The sequence below is a fragment of the Plectropomus leopardus genome, chromosome 4 (genome assembly GCF_026936395.1).
Source record: "Plectropomus leopardus strain MGB_pleo_1.0 chromosome 4, ASM2693639v1, whole genome shotgun sequence".
In the NCBI taxonomy this organism is placed as follows: Eukaryota; Metazoa; Chordata; class Actinopteri; order Perciformes; family Serranidae; genus Plectropomus; species Plectropomus leopardus.
In genome coordinates this window covers 24,774,630-24,794,468 of record NC_142179.1, presented here as the reverse complement: position 1 = coordinate 24,794,468, position 19,839 = coordinate 24,774,630, and the positions used below count along the sequence as shown (strand labels likewise).

Genomic DNA, 19,839 nt, shown 5'->3' with positions numbered 1-19,839 from the left:
TGTTGGATCAGTAAAGTACTTAAAGTGCTCTGCACTTTAGCAGAAGATGGATTGTATTCTATCCAATTCTGCTCTTGTCTTTCTCCCTCCAGCACCTAAATCCCACAGGAGATCCCATCTTATGTGAACGATTGAAGATGAAATTTCAAATAAACGCTGTAGCTGTCTGTCTTGTAGAGATGCATCAAGAAAGGCAGGTAGAACAGAGGCTTTATTGTCAATGTTTCCATACCAAAGCCATAGATTTGTCAATAGTACAAAGCACTGTTACAAACGTAGGAGGTAGTCGACTCTGAGCCTTCACTGAGCATTGTAAAATGCATAGAGAAATACTATGGCCATACTGAATCTGCTTTCTGTTTGCAGTGCAGAGTTGTACCATTGTTGTGCTATTATAGATTCACAACTGCTTAAAGTATAAAAATCAAACAATATAATCATATACAACCCAACAAATACATATTGATAAGTATAGAAGAGAATCACACTATAAATACTTTATATTATATGCTTCATATGATGCTGATTATTGACTTATGTAACCCAATCGGACATTTTACACAAAGTTTGGCAATTTTTTGATTTCTGTTGGATTACATAAGTAAATGAACAAGGTTACATGAAGTTACAGATAAATAAGGGCTGTCTCCCCCTCCATATTTTAACATCTTTCTTTCTGCACTTGTGCTTCCCTCCAGCTCCATGATCCCCTCTCATCAGCAGGCACTCCGTGGGTTGAATGCCCGCAGCGCCACCCCAGCCAGAGTACCCCAGGCAAATGTGGAGAACTTTGCAGGACACGTCCCAGCTCTGCTGATATACGTGGTTGCAATCCGATGGAGTCGCTTCGCACCAAAGGTGTTGTAGTGTCCTGGGAGGACTTGGTCAACCTGTTAAATGAAATAGACAGATGTTAGACACTTAAAACATTATGTAGAGTACATGCTACACGAATTCCCAAATCAGCAGCTGTGGGACACTCTGTGGGTCCCATCTGAATCTACACGGGATATAGCTCTGATTTAAGCAGATTACATACAGCCGACAGAGAAATTGTGGCAACTACACTGAACAGAATTTCAAAAGCAACATCATTGTTTTTGCTATTATTTATCACAGCTTTAAGTTAAATATCTATGACTTTTTTATGACCTCAATAGATATATTTCTGTCAAATTTTGGTAACAAATTTGTAAAAATACGTGTTAGTGAGGACTTCTGCTTTTCCAAGATAATCAAACCACTTGGCAGGTGTGGCATATCGAGATGCTGATGAAACAGCATCGTTACCACGCAGGTGTGCTTCGGGATGGTCACAACTGAAGGCCACTGTAGAAGGAGCGCGCTAACGCCACGCTGACTGCAGGAATGTCTACAAGAGCTGTTTCCCATTAATATAGTTTCCATTTCACTACCATAATACATTTCCAATGTCGTTTCCCTAAATTTGACATCACACGTAACCAGCATCACAACTGCAGACCACTTGTGGCCACACCAGCTCAGGACCTCCACATTCATCTACGAGATCATCCTCGACCAGCGACCTGAACAGCTGATGCAACAATAGGTTTGCACAACCTAAGAATTTCAGCACAAACTGTCAGAAACCACCTCAGGTAAGCTTATCTGCAAGCTCATCTTCCTCGCTAGGGTCGCGATCAGACTGCAGTTTGTCATCATAGCTGACTTGTGCGGTTGTCAGGCCATTTGGCTGTACTGCAAAATTCGGAAACAACATTGTGGAAGCTTATGATTGTGAAATGAACAGACCACAGGCAACAGTTCAGCATGCCATGCAAACCTGCAGCACTGTGTTGTGTGATCAAACTGCACACTTAACAGTGGGCTTTAACTGCGACTCACGTGTGTAGTAATGATGCTGTTTAAACAGCATCGTGATATGCCACACCTATGAGGCGGATGGATTATCTCTGAAAAGGAGTGACCAAAATTTGACAGAAATATATCTTATGAGTGCATAAAAAAAGGCTCAGATATTGAGTTTAAACATGATAAAAGATGCAAAACAAAGGTATTGCATTTAAAAGTTTGTTCAAATTACTAAATATATATTTACTAGGAAAAAAACTGTTGCTGGTAACCTGTGAAATTAAAGTTTACTGAAATTTACATACAATGGACACCTCTTTTTTAGACAATGTGATTACCTTGTGTATCATAACTAATCTAAATCAAGATAGTAGAGCTATGGTCTGAAATGTTTAGGTTATCCCCTGCTGTGTTTCAGTGTTACCTGTTCACTGTCCACCAGCCCCACCAGCCGCTCACAACTGCTGATGTAGTCACTGACGTGGCTGTAGGGCAGCCAGTCAATCATGGCGCCGTCATACACCACATCTCCACTGAAGAGCAGCTTATTGTCACGGTCGTGGAGGCAGATGCTGCCCCGAGAGTGACCGGGCATGTGGAGCACTGTCAGCTGTCTGTCACCCAGGTTGATGACATCACCTATAAGGGAGAGAGGGAGAGATTATGTTTTCAAAGTCATTCCCACATACAAATGCATTATAATTTGTAACTTTAAGTCCATGCACATTCCACTTCAGGACTTTTATCTGAGCTAAATCCTTGTGCTCCTCATATTTTGGCTGGCTGGAATCCAGCCAGGGTTATATTTGTGTCTCCTGCATATCACCTCATATCACCCTGATGTCCAGGACATTCAGAATATCATTGATTAGGTCCAGATCAGATATGGGTTGCACAGCGTGCAGAGGGTGAAAGTGAAACACCAGGCAATGAGATATTCCAACTGCACTGCAGCAGCGGCTCTGACACAGCAGAACAAGTCGTTGCATTGACTGACGGTGCAGAACTTACTCTGTGAGCATACTAAAGATGCTAACAAGTTTTGGTCCACATTCCTATAAAAACAATGATTGTCATCAAATCCAGTGTGGCAGAATGTGTATTTTAATCTCACAGTGACTGATCTGGCGTGTATTTGACAGCAGCAGAGTGGGTGAAGGCTAAGTGAGTGCTGTGCAGTTATGAATATGGGATGCTCTCCATAAGCGTGGCTCATTTCTGCATTCTCTTTTTCTGTCTTTCTTGGAAGCGCTATAGTCATCAGCTCACTGGCTTAAAATAGAGGCGCTCTGCAAAGACTGCTAAAGGATGAGCAGAGCAACTGCCAGCAAAACACAGATTTCTTGTGGTCACATATTGTGTCACAAACTACGCTGCCTTATACCATGCAATCTAATGAGACATGTGCACCTGTGCAGGGAATACACCTCACCTCATATTCCTGCCTGAGCAAATAAAGCACGCTTTGTAACACATGCTTTGTGCACCATCTACTGTGTGTGCACTTTATATTGTGCCTTCCTACTACAGTATATGTGAAGGAATGTATGCATTTGTTCAGCAAGTCAGTTTTGGTCCTCTGCCAAATTCTTTGTGCGCTGATATCCTCCTGTGCAGAGAGAAGGGATTCTTCTGTGCAGAGCTAATGTGCAGCTACTGGGTCGAGGCGCACCCATGAAATATCATCTAATGGTATCGACCATGATGATCATCTCCGTGCAAATGCGTTTAGACCTTATGACCTGGCCTTTGATCACAGATACAGTCCCCTTCAATACATCATACCTGCGCAGGCTGCACGTCCTACCTACCCTCCTGCAGGATGTGTGTGGGCTGCACAGCCTTGACTTTGTAGTGCCTTGCCCTCCATCCCGGACTGGGGGACTCCGCTATCTCTCTGTCGCTGAGCCAGGTGACCGTCTCGAAGTTGTCTCCGTTGGCCAACGCATCGACCTCGGCGCTGTGGACGCCCACCTGTTGGAACTGATGCAGCCCGCCCGAGTGGTCGAAATGGGCGTGGGTGGCGATGGCCAGCAGCGGGTTCTTCCTCTGCGGATCTTCGCCCAGCAGCCCCTTGACGTCGATGTAGTCCGGTAAGCTCCTCAAGCCCAGACCTGTGTCTATGACCACGTCCTGGTGTGAGCCGCGGAGCAGCCAGATGTTGGCCCGGTTCTCTGACTGGTAGAATCGCTCCTGGATCCAGAAGAGTCCGTCTCCCAGCGATTTGTGGGCGTACCAGTCGGCTGCAGACATCCCAGTTCATGCACGTGTCGAAGTAACCGGCTGCGGGTTTCGTGCTGTCGGGTGATTTTTGCGCGGACAGGTCTAACTAGCCGTCTAGCTAGAGGTGATATGTTTTCATTGAGGTTAATGTGATGGTGGCTGCAGACACACCCTTGTGGGAGGAGAGCGTGCTCATTGGACAAAAAGGGGAGCGACGACAACACAAAGCGCGACATTCTATTGGCTGTAAACAAAGCACGCTCAGTGAAACGTCACGCAGGGGCGGGACGAGTGGGCCACATTTACGCATACTGCTGAGTGGAGCGTGTGTGCGGGTTTCCACGCCGGCTGTAGCAAAGCTGAACAGATTTTCATCAGGTTTAGCTTTAAATTAAGTGATTTCAGGAGTCAGTTTACGTGTCGAACTGCATATGAAACTGAGCAGCTGAGTGACAAGTGAACTCGAAAAGTGAAAACGTGGAGACGTAGTAAAGGCTAAATGCCACCGAATAGCCCGTAAAAAAACGTCTCCACATTAAGAGCAGTTTACTAACATTCCCATAGTGAGTATAACAACTTATTGAACGTGTTGACGAGTGTCTGAAGTGTTGTTTCAGTGTTGACCAACGCTTTACAGTCAGGCAAAAAGCGATGAAAGCTGTGGGACATGAACTTGTTGTGTCTACACGTGTTGGACAGTGTAGTTGACTGAATTCATGTGGACTGTGTGCTGCAGGTACAGAGGAGGATTGCAGCCATGGCAGGCAAGGGTCGTGGAGTGGCTGCCTTTACCTTTAACATTGAGGCTCTGGGCATCGGCAGGGGCAGCATGCCAGAAGCCAGGGTGGGGCCCAGTCCGCTGTTTCCAGTAAGTACCCACACACACTCACAAACACACAAATGCTGAGATTTCAGGATGACATATCACATTGCAGCATATCAAATTAATTTATTGGCTTTCATAGTGTTGCATGGCACAGTGTCTCAGGGATTATAAAATCCAGAGTTCATCTTGATAAATCAGAGAGGTGAAATATGCATTTTAAAAGTGGACTTGTACATGTCAGTGTGTAGGCTCCATTATCAACCATTTAAACAAAAGTACAAAAAGATGCATGTGCAAATAAAATGTAAAAGATTGTCATGGTGATGTTAGGAGCTTAAATTTAAAAGCAGTGTCCCATTAAGTGCCTCTTCCCAGAGCATCATCCTATAACAAACAAACTGTCAGCTGCTGCTTCCTGCTATTTATTTATTTATTTATTTATTTTTGCATGATGCAGCAAATTGATCGCTGTAGGGCAAAAATGACTTTGTGGCCCACTTGGACTCCTCTTCCTCGTGCTCTGTGAATTGTGCATGTGTCTTTTTGCATTAGAGAGCCCTTCACATACATTAAAACCCAGCACAGTACACATGATAGCTCGATTATATGTCGTACACTGACCCAGGGGCCAGCTATAACGTTTTGATTTGGTGGAATATATATATGTGTTAAACACTTAAACAGAAACCACCTGACACACCTGAGGCTTTTAAGGCCCCCAGGGGTCCGTTTGCCCAGTTGGATATTTTAAAGGAATACTTCACACTAATCCCCAAATAACCATTTGTAAATCTGTCATGCTGTATTACTTTGAATTTATGAAGAAAACTTTGTTTTTCTCACATGATCCCATGGATAACATGGAACATACTCATTTATGTCTTGAATGAGCACTTAAACAACCACAAAACTTCTGTATATCAAAACATCAGTTAAGAAACTCTGACACAACTCATGCGTGCAAATATATCCAAGTCTTATTTATCGGGTCATAACATCGACATGCATTTTTGCTATAAAAAAAAAACCAAAACCTTACTATGAAAAACTAAACTGAAAGTGACATATGCTCTTTTAAAAGTCAGATTCCAGTACTAAGGGTGTTTAGTAAAATGCTCATGTTCGAGAAGCACTGAGCATACGACTATTCTGTACGAGACATTTTTTGTGGAGACATGAAAGAAAAACAATGTTTTACCTTACAAAACGGCCGACTAACTGATACACAAATGGTAATTTTTTGGGGTGAAGTAATCTTTTAAAAAGAGAGTGTAATAATAAATATATGCGACTAAATGACTAAAGGGGCAGCCTTAGGCATTTAGTGTCCTTGTTGCCTGAAGGTGGAAGTCCTTCCTGAGCCTGTCAGTGTGGCCTGGTGTATCAGGTACCTTCTATCTGACGAAAAAGAAAAGGCCATTATCCTGGTGTTTGGGATCTTTAATGATGCTCCTCGACTTTTTCTCGGAGCACCTGATGTAAATGTCCTTTAGGCAGAATAGAGCTGTGCCAAACAAAGCACTCTTTGCGGTGCCTTTCGGTCCTATTCGGTGCTGTTCCTTGCTATGACTCTGTTGATGCTGCCAGAATAGAAATTCCCAGGTATTTTAGGCGATGGAGTCATTATGCAGCACCCAGGTCAGACTGTCAGTGATGTAGACACTAAGCTGTCCACTCTTTGTGATTTGATGGTATATATTCCTTAAACAACTTAACACAAACCACCTGACAGACTTGAGGCTTTTGAGGCCCTTAAAGGTTAGTTGGGATATAAAGCCTTGCTTTGTATTTGAAACATGTGCCCACATGCTTAGGCCAAAGGACCAAAAGGACATAGATTCAGGATGCTCTTTTTCTTTGCACAAAATTCAGGGTGTGTAAAATGTAATTAATTATAACACAGTCAGCACAAGTAACCTTTGTGCTCGACTGAGAGCTTGTGCAGGTTGCAAGTCCCCCTGACAGCTAAACACCTATTTTAATAACGTAGTTATTCATTAATTGCCCGACATGTTGAGGAAGCCTTTTCTTATTTATACTAAAATTGCTGTGTGCAACATTACTTGGCAGGTTGGAATCCAGCTTGGGCTGCATTTTAATTGTCCTGACATCATCTCTTTCACTTGAAGCGCAGCATCAATTTGATACTGTTTTTACTGTAAACAACAGATGTAGTTGCACTGGTATCAGTTAAAACTGCAATCTGCTAAGGAATTAAGTGAACATAACACTAAAACTACATCATTAAATGCACAGATTGTTCAATATGCTGCCACATCTGCTCCATAGTGCAGGAGCAGATGTGGCAAACCTAAGGCAAACAAATCTTTCTTTGAAAAAGGTACATAACTGTTATACTTAATTGCTATCATCTCCCCTCCACTATCTCTCCTCCTCCAGAACACAGATTTTAAGCCACTGCCACTGAAAGCTGGCGAGGATGAGGACTACATGCTGGCCCTAAAACAGGAGATGAGGGGAATGATGCAACGGCTGCCACACAACATCAAGCCTCTGTCCAATAAAGCAGGTGAGGAGGAGAGTAGTGCATTAGAAACCTGACATCTGATAGAAACACTATTGCTGTGAGGGAAGATAATGCAGCACTCAGGAACTGAGCCATTTAATTAGGGTCATATCTGGGCAAAGGAGAGAGGGGCATATTTATTGCAGAATATTGAGTTAGAGCTGCTGCTTCATCAGATGGATTTAATATGATTTCTAAGGTCTGCCCAGGTAGCGTCTTTTAGAATTCCTTGTTTTAGCAGTGAGCTAAATATATCCATAATGAGTAGCAGATTAAGTTTTCACAATGTTTGGTCCATCATTTTTTAAATGCATATTGTAAGTGCTTTGTATTCATAAAATCAAGTGCAAACTGCTTTTATAGATAATGGCTTTAAAAGTCACTTCTGTTTTGTGACAAATAAAATGAGATAGATAGATAGATAGATAGATAGATAGATAGATAGATAGATAGATGATTCCTCAACAAAATAATTGAAACTGTGATTTAACACTGTGGCTTGGAGTCAGAGGTAGCACACAGCTGTTTGTGTTGATAAACTCATGGTTCTGATAAACTGCTGGATGTGACGTGAGAGTGAATGAGTTATTTGAGTCTACTAAAGCAGAACTAACTCTCATTTACGTGGAACAGAGGTGGAGAGATATACCGAGAGATACCTGAAGCTGAGTCAGATCGAGGACGAAGACTGGACTCCAGGTACTTGTGTTACACACCGCCACGTGATTACAGCAAATATAGCAACAAAAAAAAGGAAATTAATGGAAAAAACTATTTTCAATGTTTTAGACTGGAACCGCCTCCCAAAAGAATTGATGCCCCAAACTAAAAAGCCTCGTGCTAAACCAGGTAAATATTAAAGCCATTATGTATGTGAGGAGATTCCATGTGATGGGCTTAAAAATAAAAAAAAATGCTTAAATCCAACAGGCACAAAGAAGAAAACTGTGAAGATATCACGCAAAGACACAGACAATATGCTTAATAAGTTAGATGTAAGTTCCCTCACTTGTTTGTTCCGTGTTTAACTACGTGTTATTAATCTTCTCTTATTGTAATTTGTCAAGTAGCATTTAATGTAGGCATCAAGTCGGTGCAGCATATACAAGCTCAGGATGTATGTGTACTTACCAAGAATTATGTTTGTCCTTCTGAGCAAGCAAATGTTTACATTAGCTATTAAATGTCAATGTCAATATTTAAGGAACTGGCAAAGAAAGATGATGGGAACGCTGAAAAATCAGACGATGAGACGGAAAAGAAAAAGGGGAATGAGGAGGATGAAGAAGAAATTGAAGCAGAAGAATATGATGAAGAAGATGTCGAGGAGGTAAGCTCGCAAATCGTAATCTGAAGGCATTATTGGCGAACTGAGAGTGGTCAATTTGTAAGAAAGTGAAATATTTGATCTTTCCTTTGTTTCTCTCTAGGAAAACGACTACATCGACAGCTATTTTGACAACGGCGAAGATTTTGCTGCAGACAGTGACGACAACATGGACGGCGAGGCCACATACTGAAACAGGGTGACTCAACCACGCACACTCACTGCTGGAGTAAACAGTCATTATGTGATTGTTTCTGTCGGTTACATATTTGTAGATACGCTGTCGCAGAGTGATAGTTTTGTTTTGCTTAGAGACTTATGTATGTAAATAAGAAATGCCAAACTATGTGCACACTGGCAATAATTTATTCAAAATAGATGTATTTATTTTCCAGCCTGGGGCACATTTCCACAGGTTGAAAGGCACATACTGTCAACAACATGTGATGCATTTTCATAAAGTATCAAGTGAACACGGTGATAAAATAAAAGGGCTATATAACAAAGTCTAAAATCTCACATAATTACAAATATAAGTCATTGTGGGAATAATGTGCATTTCCCATTTTCCTCACCATGCTCTCAGAGGTTAAATGAAAAAAACAAAACAAAAAACGCAAGTCTCTCCAAGCAAGCTAAAGAAAAAGATTCCCAATACTGATAAGTGTAAGTAAAGGCTATTGCTCAATAGTCTTGAAATAAATTAATTCTATATTAAACTCAATGGCATTTATACTTTTCCAACAAATCACATTGGAAAATACACCATTTCTAATATGGCAAAAAACACAGTTGGTCCAAACTGAGTAAAATCTTCTTTAAAATCAAATCCACAGAATTATTCTCCATCACTGAATAAACAAATAGGTAAGTGCGTTGCCGTCCGTCTCAGTTTGCTTTTAAACCCATTGAGTAGAGTTTGTTTGTGTCATGAGGATGCAGCAGCATGGATGATAACAAAATCACCTCAATTCTATTGTCTACACTAAAGATAACCATTCTGAAATGTGTCAATAATCAGCAAAATATTAAGTCAAGCATAACATTTGTTGTTTTCACTCAACTGATATTCCTTGTTGAAAAGCATATAACTGTAAATGGACTAAAACAAGGAATGACCCTTAATCCGAGTGTCTCAACCGTACAAAAATGACTATTCCCACCATACCCCGTCCTGTCAGACAGATTGCATTAAAGTATTACGTCTATAAAAACTACTCAACAATGGACACAATCGCGCAGTTTTATTAGATCTCTGAGTTAGCAACAAATTCTTATGTAAAGTAAGTTACAGTCCCTTATGTTTTCTCATGTCCTCCGTGTTCACCGCCTCCTGCTTTGTCCACACCATGTCCTTGTGGATCTTTGTTAACCATATTTCCAGCATGGTGTCCATGCCCGTCCCCTGCATGGTTATTTTCTCCACCAGGATGGTTGCTAGGGAGATGTCCATGAGGCATGTCGCCATGAGCTTGAGTGGGACTGCCGTGATGGCTGACGTCAGCTTTCATGAGAACCTCGTAGTACAGCAGATAAAACACAGGCGTGACAATACCAACAACCAGCATGATGACCACAGCCGTCCACCATCTCATGCCCCAGTCTGCCCCATAATAAGGGTCCTTTCTCTGTACCGGTTTATACTCCACTCCCCCGAGCAGTGGCTGCTGTTGCTGTAGTGTTAAGGAGGACACAACCTCATTCAGGCTGCTCCGAGACGGACCTGTGGATTTCACCAGCCGCTCAATGTCCTTGTCCTTCTCCAGAAGGAATCCTTCCACGCTGTCGGTGGAAGAGGACGAGTCTGTGGAGGACTCAGAGGGGAGGGAGGTAGCAGGTGAGATCTGGGCCAGGCGCCTTGCACCTGAAGGGGAGGCAGATTTCAGAGGTCCAGTGCTGTGAGTCTCAGTGAGGACACTAAAGCGCCTCACAGGAATCTTGACAGACCGCAGAGCAAAGAAGTCCTGCTCTGTCAAGAGGTTGTTGGCACGCTTTAGATCAGCCACCTAAAAAAAAAAAAAAACACCACACACGCAGAAGAGAGATGAATTAAGGATGCTGCTTACAGACAGAAGTTGCTTTTACTGTGGTCTGAAAAATCTAGACTCTGAGTAAACCTGAGGATGCAGGAGCAATTATTTAATAAAACAAATGGCAAAACTTGTAAAATAAAAGTAAAGCTAGTCTAATCAGTACACAGGGTATAATTATTGTGCAAATGATTATGGAAGAAATATACAGAGGCTTGCAATGACATTTCAGCAAGTTTTCATTAGAAAAGGTACCATGTCATTAATTAAGGAGCTGTTATGTGAAGTAATGAACAATGGAAATTATTTAACGTATGATTGGGGAGAATTTTAGACAATTGTAGGAATTAATTTCCTATATTCTAGTCTCTCTATATTTTTAACTGCATTTTTTGGTCACTCAGAAGAAACTGAGACAAATTGTGACCTTTTAAGCTGACATGGCTGACTTGTTGGCAAACAGTTACTCATGATTACACAATCAGCGGTTATAGGGCAACATTAAGAATCATTTGTGTTTCTGGCTATGTGACAAATCTGTGTTTAATATTCAGTCACCATTTAGCACTTGTTTTTATCTCCCAACTCCTGAAGAAAATATCTTCCTCTTTAGCTGCTTAACGCTTCACCATATTCACCAGCTAGTCTCTTACTGGTCAGCTGTTGCTGAGTAGGTAGTGTAAAAAAGGGTTTTAGAGTTTTTTCCTCTGAAAACAGCTGCATGCCGAAAACAACATTATGAGCGCTGTGAGAGTGAACCAAACGGCAGCATTGCAGGCCTGACAGCTAAAAAAGTTAACAGAAACTCGCTGTAAAGCTCTGTGAAGTCTCAGGAAGCTGCAGATTCGGGTTCATAGCTACAAGTGTTACATTTTCATTCGTTAAATATCGATTATAGCTGCTCTGGATATGCAACAATCTGCGACCCGAAAAGAACCATTCTCCTTTGTTTTTACTAGTGGGTGGTTTAGTCTTAAATATACCTGGGACGGCGTGGAGGAAAATGAGTGGCACATGATGTTTCTAGTTAGTGTTCAGCTGATGTAAGGAATAAGTGGATTCATTTTGGGGCTGTGACAAAGCTGAAAATTAACAGTGAGATTTATTTCACTGCCAAGAATTCTTTTTGGAAATGTTCTATTCAAATCATAAAATACAGTAATGATGGTAAAAAGATGACATCTATCAATGTTCAGTCTGAATGTAGATATTTAAAAAGCTTTTTCTCTCTTGTAATACATCAATTACATTACATTATATAACAGTTAAAGTAGTGAATTTGAAGACCTCAGTTAGTACTCTGGTAACAAGTGTTGGACATGTCGTGTTTTAGAATTCTACAGAATAACCAGTTATCTTATCTAAAAGTATTAACAGTAGAAGTTACCTGCAGCCTTAACTGCTTAAAAGGCAAACAATGTTTGTGTATATACATTATGTAAGAAGACAGATAATCTACAACGTGAAACACAGGCAGATAGTTGAGTCAGTACTTCCCAAGGAGATAAAGACAGACAGAGACAGACACACACACGCACGCACACACACAATGGTCTGAGCACAAACGTACTGAGCAATGGTACTGCAGGGCAATGCTGTTGAGGGTGTCACCCTCCTGGATATCTCTGGTCAGGTAGACAATGTCGTCCATCCTCTCTCTGGAGGTGCTCCTCCGCATCCTTTCTCTGCCACGCGACCGCAGCTCAAAGCTCTCCCCATCTTCCTCTGACAGGTCATTCTCTGAGCCGTTGTTTCCAAACAGATAGGCATGACCGCCATTGGCAGACTGCACCATGGTGGCTGACTGGAACCCATAGTGCTGGCTTATACTGGACATTTTTTCTTCACTGTATTGGGAAGAGCAGAAGCAGGTTTTGGCATCACACACCAGGAATGCTTCACTGAGTCAGACCAAATGCTCATTTAGCACGGTGTATAGCTATAAACAAGACAGGGCTGTGCTGCAGAATATTGTTTGTTCATGCAAGGCACACAAACACACTTGTGATACTGACAACTTGGTGGACCGGGCATCAAAACTTTGGCCATACATGCAGGTGACCTTGATGTCATTGTTTTCCCCAGTTTAAACCACTTGAGGGAAAGATTACAGTGGGTGTCTTTATAAGGACCCATCACTTTGTACCATTACACTTGCCAGTGTCATTGCACGTTCAAAAATAATGATACAGATATCAAAAGACTGACCCGTGTGTAATACATGACACCATACAAGATCATGCAATTCTTCCTCTGAAACCTGCAATAATACAAGTCGGAAATTCACTTCCACTGTGTTTCTGACGTTGTTCAACAAAATACATAAACTAAAGTCCATCTCTCTGAAAGTCCTGGGCATTCAAGTGAAGTGAAACTAGATAAGATTGGAGCTCTCCCAGTCTGATAAGTGAAGTTACAGGCAGTACGTTGAATCCTCGAGATGTCAATGTCCTCTGTACTTCTAACATTTCTGCTTGGTTAAGCATTTCAACCACGGGGACATCACTATTTAATGTGATAGCTTATCATATAGTGTTACAGCTATTCCTCTATCATGATCCTGATGCAAATGATACGAGCAAAACCGGCTTCATTCTCGATTACTACTTTTAAGCTAATGCTATCCCTGACCAACGTGAGGTAATGTTGAATGCTAGCAGCTAGCAATTTAAGGTGTTGAATATATCTACAGCAACACCCATATTCTTTGTCAAGCACAGAAGGGTGTTGTTATGAGACTAAGCTTACGAGATGTCATGTGGCTATAATTTCCATGTAAGCTACTATTTAACGAAGAAACTGGATATAAAACAACATACCTAATGCTACAACTCAATCTCTACCCCCACCATAGTCCAGTCGATAACTACGTGGCTTCGGAAACACGTCTGTCTGGGCCACAAAATCAATGATAAAAACGCACTGTCAGGTTGATTTTCTTCTGATAGGAGTGTGATGTAATGCTAACGTTTAGTTACAGCGCGCGTTCACAGTTAGCAAACTAACAACCATCAGCACAGGCTAAGCTAACGTCAGTGCTAACTAGCGTCCACCTATGTTATGTGACTAGTAGCGTTTGTGCGTCTCTTTCGGTCAGTCAGCACAGTTGATTGATTATATAGTTGGAGGAAGTCCTTAAGAACAACCTTTACCTGAAAAGCTGATCACCGATCAATCAGTTGACCTGGATAATATCCATTCTTCCACGGGATTATCTTCTGTCTCACCTTGCCTCTGCTTAGTTCCCCACCTGCTAGCTACTGTTGCCACCACCGCTCACGCCACGTCAACAGAATGCTTACGTAATGACGTAAGCATAGACGCCCCCACCATAGTCCTCATCTTTAATCGCAAGGTGGCGCAGACGGTCAACTTACTACCAGCGTTGTTTGGATCTTTACTCTGTTTTCATCCATGGTAGGGACAGGCACATCACGTAACACCATGGACTGTATATAAAGATTACCACGGTTTTGAAACGAAGTTAGTAACGAGTTAATTTATTCAGACGTGTCTGTATCCATAACGACCAGTTGTTTACCTTTTACCTAAGCTAACTCCCCTGTTAATTAGCTGAAAGCTAGTTAGCTAGTTTAGGCTAATTGCAGCGTTGAGTGACTGTTGGCATTAGCTAAATTCACGATAGCCCTTAAAAACTATAAAGTAAGTAGTATCAACGTGTATTATTTATTATTTATAGCTAAAGTATCACTGCCCTTTATTCGAAAATTTTAGTTGATCATCGGCCACGCGGGCGAGGATGCAATATACTTCCCATCCAACTACTTGTGTTTTGGCTAGTAATTTAATTTGGTCAGGAATCAAGTCATTTATGAAGAAGTACACATTTACAAAGTTTGTGTGAAGCAGTGATGGGCAAAGTATGGCGTTCTTACTATTTAAAAGTACTCATATCAGTGTGAAAATATTCTGTTAAAAGTAAAAGTCATTCATTGAAAATGTTACTTTAGTAAAATAAGTAAGCATAATGAGTAAAATGTTCTTAAAGTATTAAAAGTAAAAGTACCCACATGAAGAAAAAAAACCCTAAACATTACATTACATTACATAAACATTTTCTTTCTGTCAGCTGGCTGATTTATGAACTCATCATTTCAGCTGTGCTTGTAAAAACTAATCGATAACTCCATTTATGACAAAACATACGTTATAAACTTATGTTTGCAAAAAAATCTTAATTTATAAAGTAACTAGTAACTAAAACTGTCGTGAAGTAAAAAGTACAATATTTACCTCTGAAATGTTATGATGTAAGAATAAAGTGGCGTAAAAAGAAAATACTCAAAGTACAAATACCTAAAATTTGAACTTTCAGTATTTGTAAGTTCAGTTTTTGAGTAATTGTACTTAGTTACATTCCACCACTGGCGTTAAAGCATGAGGGGGAAGACCAGCCCAGACAGGACAGCTGCTCGGGGGCTCTATGCCTGTTCGGGTCACAGGGTGGAGCTGTCCACCACCACACTGCGCACCCTTGAGAGACAAATGGGATTAAAACATCTTGTCTCATTAGGCAGCGACCGGGAGACGAGTCGGAGTCCCTGAGTAGCAGCAAACTACTCTTTGTTTTGGGAAAAGTGAGTCGTGTGTGTACAGTAGCAGATCCCTCACATGGCTGCAGGAGGACGGAGCTGTGCGTAGAGAGGAGAAGGTCCTGAACAGACCGGGGAGCCGCTCCGTCTGTTATTTCTCCCGGCTTTAGTCCCGTTAGATGACATACGCGCTTCATCCCATGTTGTTCAACGAGATCCTAAAGCTGCCGAAGGCAAAGCAGTAGGTTTTTAGTCAATAATACAAAATGATGCAGTTATTGGATGCTGTCTGAGAAGAGAAGAAGACCGAGAGGACTCATCGATGTTATCCTTAACGATAAATAAATTAGAGTAATTTATCTTGGACAGAGAGGCCAAGCAAGGTGTCAGGTAAGTTGGAATGATTTATCTTATGTCTCTTTTTAGATAAAAACTTGTGAGTGTGCTATAATAGTACGGATGTCTGGCGATGTGTTGCAAAAACTTTGCTTGATAATTTCACAGAAAGACTTGGACGCAAGATGATATGGCTTTGTGACACATTGTTGTCTCTAGAACAAAGCAAACGTCTCAGATTTATTTTTTTAGTAAGTGAGTCAGTAATGATTGGTGACTCCCGGCGCGATAGCCAGTGGTAGATTAATAGCGCAGAGAATAAAGGAAACAAATGAGTAGCGATACTCCTCATCAATTATGCCAGACAGCTCAAGCAGACATATTGTATAACACAATAAGAAAACGATTAAAAGTGGTTGGCCACTGCTAATTTCTTTTTGCATTGTGCCAAAAATCCCCCTCGGAGCAGCTAATAAAATTGAAAAGCCTAAATATTGATTCAGCGCAATCAGTAAATGAATGGCCGGGTAGCCCATTGAGGAGGGAGACAAACGCTTCCATGGTTACATCCAGGATCTCCAGTGTGATTACTGCGCTTTGTGTGGGTTTTCTCTCTCCCACTGAAATAAAACAACAATTCAGGGGGAACTGCCACACATGGTGAGCTGGAGACCCCTCTCATAAAGGCTCCGTTGACTAATCTATAGGCTTACTCGGGCCATAAGTAATCTTGGCATACTTAAAGTTGCGCACATGTGCTGTTACTGTTAAATCAACGAGCGGTGCCTGCAGCCTCATTGTGCTGCTGCTTCTTTGCGTCTTTTACGCAGATGTGAATGCTCCACAGTTTACACCAGTTGATGGGGTGGGGTTTTCTTTCCTTGGATAATTGAATTTGTCCACCTTATCTGTAATTGATTTGACATGATGTCATCTTGGTGCGTCCCTTGCAAATCTCTTTTGTTGCGTCCTCTGTGGTGCCTCAGCAGAGTTAAATCCTTTTTCTCACTGGGGAGGAAGGGAGGGAGCTGCTTCTGTATCCATTCAGCACTTACACCTGCTCTTCTTCAGCGCCAGCCGCCGCTGTTAACTGTTTCTGGAATGTATAAAAGGGTGACATGATTGCATCTGTTGAATAGCCTTTGTTTGTGAAGATGCAGCCAAACTTGCCATGAAATTTTCACAATTTTTTCCCCTCTCAAACCTAAATCTCTATTTCCATCATGTGCAATACACTGGTCACAGTTTGTTATTGTGGTTTTTAGTGGATTTAGATCCTCTAAGATCCACACTGCTCAGAGCTCAGGTCCTTTGTTTGTCAGTGTTTATGTCATCGCCTGGCAGGGGTCAGCCCCCAGTCGCCTGTGTGCGTCTGAATGTGATTCACTGGGCGGAAACTGTTTTACTGCTTGCCCCTCTCTCCTTCTGTTGCACTTCTTCTAATGGCTGCATGGTACAAAAGGGGACAGTGCCATAAACAGGGCCTGTTCATTGATGAAAGGTGCTGAAGTGTTGCACATCGCAGACAGGATGAGATTGATGTTTTCTGGGAATGAGAGGGCTTGTGTTCCCAATGTGTGGGGATAGAGAGGAATAGTCGATGAAGGCACAGCACTTACATACACTTAACCGCCCTGCAACAGGCTGTGCCCGCCTCCTCTGATGTGTGCATCATGGATCACTGTACGGGGCAAAGGGTTGTAAAGGATGTCTTAATCTGTTGAATGAGGACATTTATAAAGTTGAATTGGAGATTTGCACGGTTGTGCACATACTGATACTGTATATATATAGATATTCATGATCATTTTTGTGATCTAGAGTGATTCTTTGTTACTTTCTAGACACATCTGCACTATTTATATTGAAGGACCAGATATTTAATGGCTTTTTACATGTTCTCTGCAGCTTATGGCCTCTTAAATAATCACAGTCGTAATAGCAATGCAAAAAGTGATCCTTCTCTCCTCTGCAAGTGTTCTGCATTTACATTTTTCATGATGTGGGAAGCGAAAACCAGCAGACCTTCTCTTATTAGTTATGGTCTGGTTTTCATTTCCACACCTCTAGAGGATAAAATATAGCACCTACTCTCCCACCTCTCCCTCACATTACTATTTCCTTCAGAAGTACCATGCAGTAGAACAATGCATAATCCTCTGGTGCAAGACAGATGTATAGCTTAAAACTGCCTTTTTTAACTGTATGCTGGCAGCTAAGGGCTCTCTGAATGCTTATTTGAGTTTATGAACCACAGGTGTCAACAGTTTTTGAAATACCAAAGCACAAAGTTTGCAGCAATATATTCTTAGCCATACATTTGTGGATACACAGCTGAGATGTGAAAGGTTTCAAGGCTACAAGGTTCATGTACACAGGGTTGCGCAATGAAATATAAGTTGTTGCCCTCTCACAGGAGACACGTTTAAGTCAAACAAATATTAAAATTACAATATAATAGGATGGAATAAAAGTAAAATAAAACAACATATACAGATACTTGCATACAAATCCTTGTTTGCCAAGTGCCAACCTCTATGGTTGAAAAATGAAGCCAACGCCCAAGTGCCAAAAACTGCAGTTGGCCAGTTGGACTTTGTATGGCCACTTGAGGCTGGCTCCAGATGCGAGTCAGTCCCATTGAACCCCATGTTAAAACGCCCTACTTTACAGCAGAAATAATCATATACCACCTGGTACAAAAAACTGTTTTGGTCTCTATAGCTAATTTCCAACTTCTTGACATCTGTATGGGGTGAGTTTTAACATAACTCACCCGTTTAAATTTTATTAAAGCTTAAAGCTGCGCATATTTAAGCTCGGGCCGCTTTAAGTGATAGGCTATCTGACGATAGCGTCCTCGGCTTCTCAGACAGATCCACCCCTCGCTCCTCCACAATTTCACCATCTCGCACAAATATGGTCACCTCTGGCACCAGTTTCACATTTATAGGTCCATTTTTTTACAGTCTATGTTATATACACACAGGGAGGGATCATACCCCATACTTTTTTGATATTAAAACAAGCCCATTGATACTGAGAAACACATGATACAAACTGGGACATTGAAAAATGTTTGAACTAGCACATGCAGTGTTGATGTTTTGGTGCTTTTTGAAAATGTTAATTTAGAGAGGATTATTCTAAAACAAGCAAACTGAAAGCGATCTCATTCCGTGATTGGTTTCAGTTAAGTGTATTGCTTCATCGATTATGTAATATTTGGCCATTGTGGGAAAAAAAGTCATTGCTGTGGGCAGACAGTATAATTAAGGCTCTAAACTCCATGAGGAGACATTGAAGAGAGAATGAGCCTGCTATAGGGTCAAAGAAGAAAATACAATACAACGATATATCACGCAATGCTGTAATGTAAGACAACGCAGGGAAATGTCTAAAGAAAGCAGTCTTCACCACTGTCAAAGATACGAAAAAATAAAAAAGATTTTAGTGCTATGACTCGATGTACCTTGTGTTGCACTTGCTAATATTTGATGAACATTCAGTATGCCTCCCAACAACAAACAAGACAGGGGCTACTGTAGTTCATACAAGTCTTTTTATTGTTTAAATTGTCTGCCAATGTGTCTGGAAACCTTGATACTGTATTGTTGATTTTAGATTTACTGAGTGGACATATTCAAGTTGTAAATAAGTCTCTCATAATGTTCTTTGGGACTTTAATACTTTCTTTTGAAAAGTCATTTGACAGTTCATGCTTACGCACAGGAGACAGTATCATGTTTTAGTAGTTGTTGCCCTTGGAGCAGAGGGACAGGAAAGTGGTGGGCCCTCAGCGATGGCCAACAATCCTGAGGTCTCTTTAGTGGGCCTGACCAGCCGCATATTGTTCCCGGTGAGAGGATACTAGTACGGTCGCTGCAGCAAACCCTCGGCCATGACCTCGCTGTCAACTCTCATAATTGTACTCTCAAACATACACACACGCATGTACACATGCACACACACGTATTGTTATATCTTGTGCTCTGTATGGGTGATGTGGTGCCCTCCCACAGCTGCCCAGCATCTCCATTCGAGTATTAAACTTGAACTCTGACCTCTTGGGACGTTAGTAAAGCCGGTGGCCTCAGATGGGTCGGCCTTCTTTCTTACCTGCTGTGCTGAGTATTATGCATGAGCAGTTTCTCTATTAGGTTTAACAGTGATCAGTGAAAAGA

General features: G+C 41.5%; 4 protein-coding genes across 7 annotated transcripts in view; 2 read left to right on the top strand and 2 right to left on the bottom strand.

Moving 5' to 3' along the window:
- Window positions 1–193: 193 nt before the first annotated feature.
- Window positions 194–4,225, bottom strand: mblac2 (metallo-beta-lactamase domain containing 2). Its single transcript, XM_042488815.2, has 3 exons — window positions 3,645–4,225; window positions 2,258–2,472; window positions 194–890 (listed from the first exon to the last, which is right to left on the bottom strand). Exons 1-3 carry the CDS (start codon window positions 4,084–4,086, stop codon window positions 717–719), a joined length of 831 nt encoding a protein of 276 aa, XP_042344749.1. The 5' UTR covers window positions 4,087–4,225; the 3' UTR covers window positions 194–716.
- On the top strand, window positions 1,350–9,242 carry polr3g (polymerase (RNA) III (DNA directed) polypeptide G). 2 transcript variants are annotated; one of them, XM_088076917.1, is made up of 8 exons: window positions 1,350–1,619; window positions 4,793–4,924; window positions 7,283–7,412; window positions 8,043–8,108; window positions 8,199–8,258; window positions 8,340–8,404; window positions 8,614–8,739; window positions 8,840–9,242. In XM_088076917.1, the coding sequence occupies exons 2-8, from the start codon at window positions 4,814–4,816 to the stop codon at window positions 8,927–8,929; spliced, it is 648 nt and encodes a 215-aa protein (XP_087933043.1). In that variant the 5' UTR covers window positions 1,350–1,619; window positions 4,793–4,813; the 3' UTR covers window positions 8,930–9,242. The 2 variants fall into 2 exon arrangements, with proteins under 2 accessions (XP_087933043.1, XP_042344796.1); XM_042488862.2 differs by lacking the exon at window positions 1,350–1,619 and adding an exon at window positions 4,338–4,619.
- lysmd3 (LysM, putative peptidoglycan-binding, domain containing 3) lies at window positions 9,081–14,064 on the bottom strand. Its single transcript, XM_042488861.2, has 3 exons — window positions 13,919–14,064; window positions 12,337–12,613; window positions 9,081–10,742 (listed from the first exon to the last, which is right to left on the bottom strand). Exons 2-3 carry the CDS (start codon window positions 12,601–12,603, stop codon window positions 10,035–10,037), a joined length of 975 nt encoding a protein of 324 aa, XP_042344795.1. The 5' UTR covers window positions 12,604–12,613; window positions 13,919–14,064; the 3' UTR covers window positions 9,081–10,034.
- A 1,261-nt stretch (window positions 14,065–15,325) lies between these two features.
- Window positions 15,326–19,839, top strand: part of adgrv1 (adhesion G protein-coupled receptor V1) — a 128,685-nt gene continuing 124,171 nt past the window's right edge. For all 3 annotated transcript variants that reach the window (XM_088076916.1, XM_042489006.2, XM_088076915.1), the window contains exon 1: window positions 15,326–15,709. The gene's annotated coding sequence lies outside the window, so the exon portion shown is untranslated. The remainder of the gene's footprint in view (window positions 15,710–19,839) is intronic.

What these genes read in the sequence shown, in the direction of transcription:
- mblac2 (XM_042488815.2), bottom strand. Translation starts at nt 4,086, where the DNA reads ATGTCTGCAGCCGACTGGTACGCCCACAAATCGCTGGGAGACGGACTC. An exon ending in CACACACATCCTGCAGGAGG is followed by an intron (nt 2,473 to 3,644) that starts GTAGGTAGGACG and finishes TCTCCCTTATAG; the next exon opens with GTGATGTCATCAACCTGGGT. An exon ending in GGCTGGTGGACAGTGAACAG is followed by an intron (nt 891 to 2,257) that starts GTAACACTGAAA and finishes TTCATTTAACAG; the next exon opens with GTTGACCAAGTCCTCCCAGG.
- polr3g (XM_088076917.1), top strand. Translation starts at nt 4,814, where the DNA reads ATGGCAGGCAAGGGTCGTGGAGTGGCTGCCTTTACCTTTAACATTGAG. An exon ending in GGACGAAGACTGGACTCCAG is followed by an intron (nt 8,109 to 8,198) that starts GTACTTGTGTTA and finishes TCAATGTTTTAG; the next exon opens with ACTGGAACCGCCTCCCAAAA. An exon ending in ATATGCTTAATAAGTTAGAT is followed by an intron (nt 8,405 to 8,613) that starts GTAAGTTCCCTC and finishes TCAATATTTAAG; the next exon opens with GAACTGGCAAAGAAAGATGA.
- lysmd3 (XM_042488861.2), bottom strand. Translation starts at nt 12,603, where the DNA reads ATGTCCAGTATAAGCCAGCACTATGGGTTCCAGTCAGCCACCATGGTG. An exon ending in CCCTGCAGTACCATTGCTCA is followed by an intron (nt 10,743 to 12,336) that starts GTACGTTTGTGC and finishes TTTTTTTTTTAG; the next exon opens with GTGGCTGATCTAAAGCGTGC.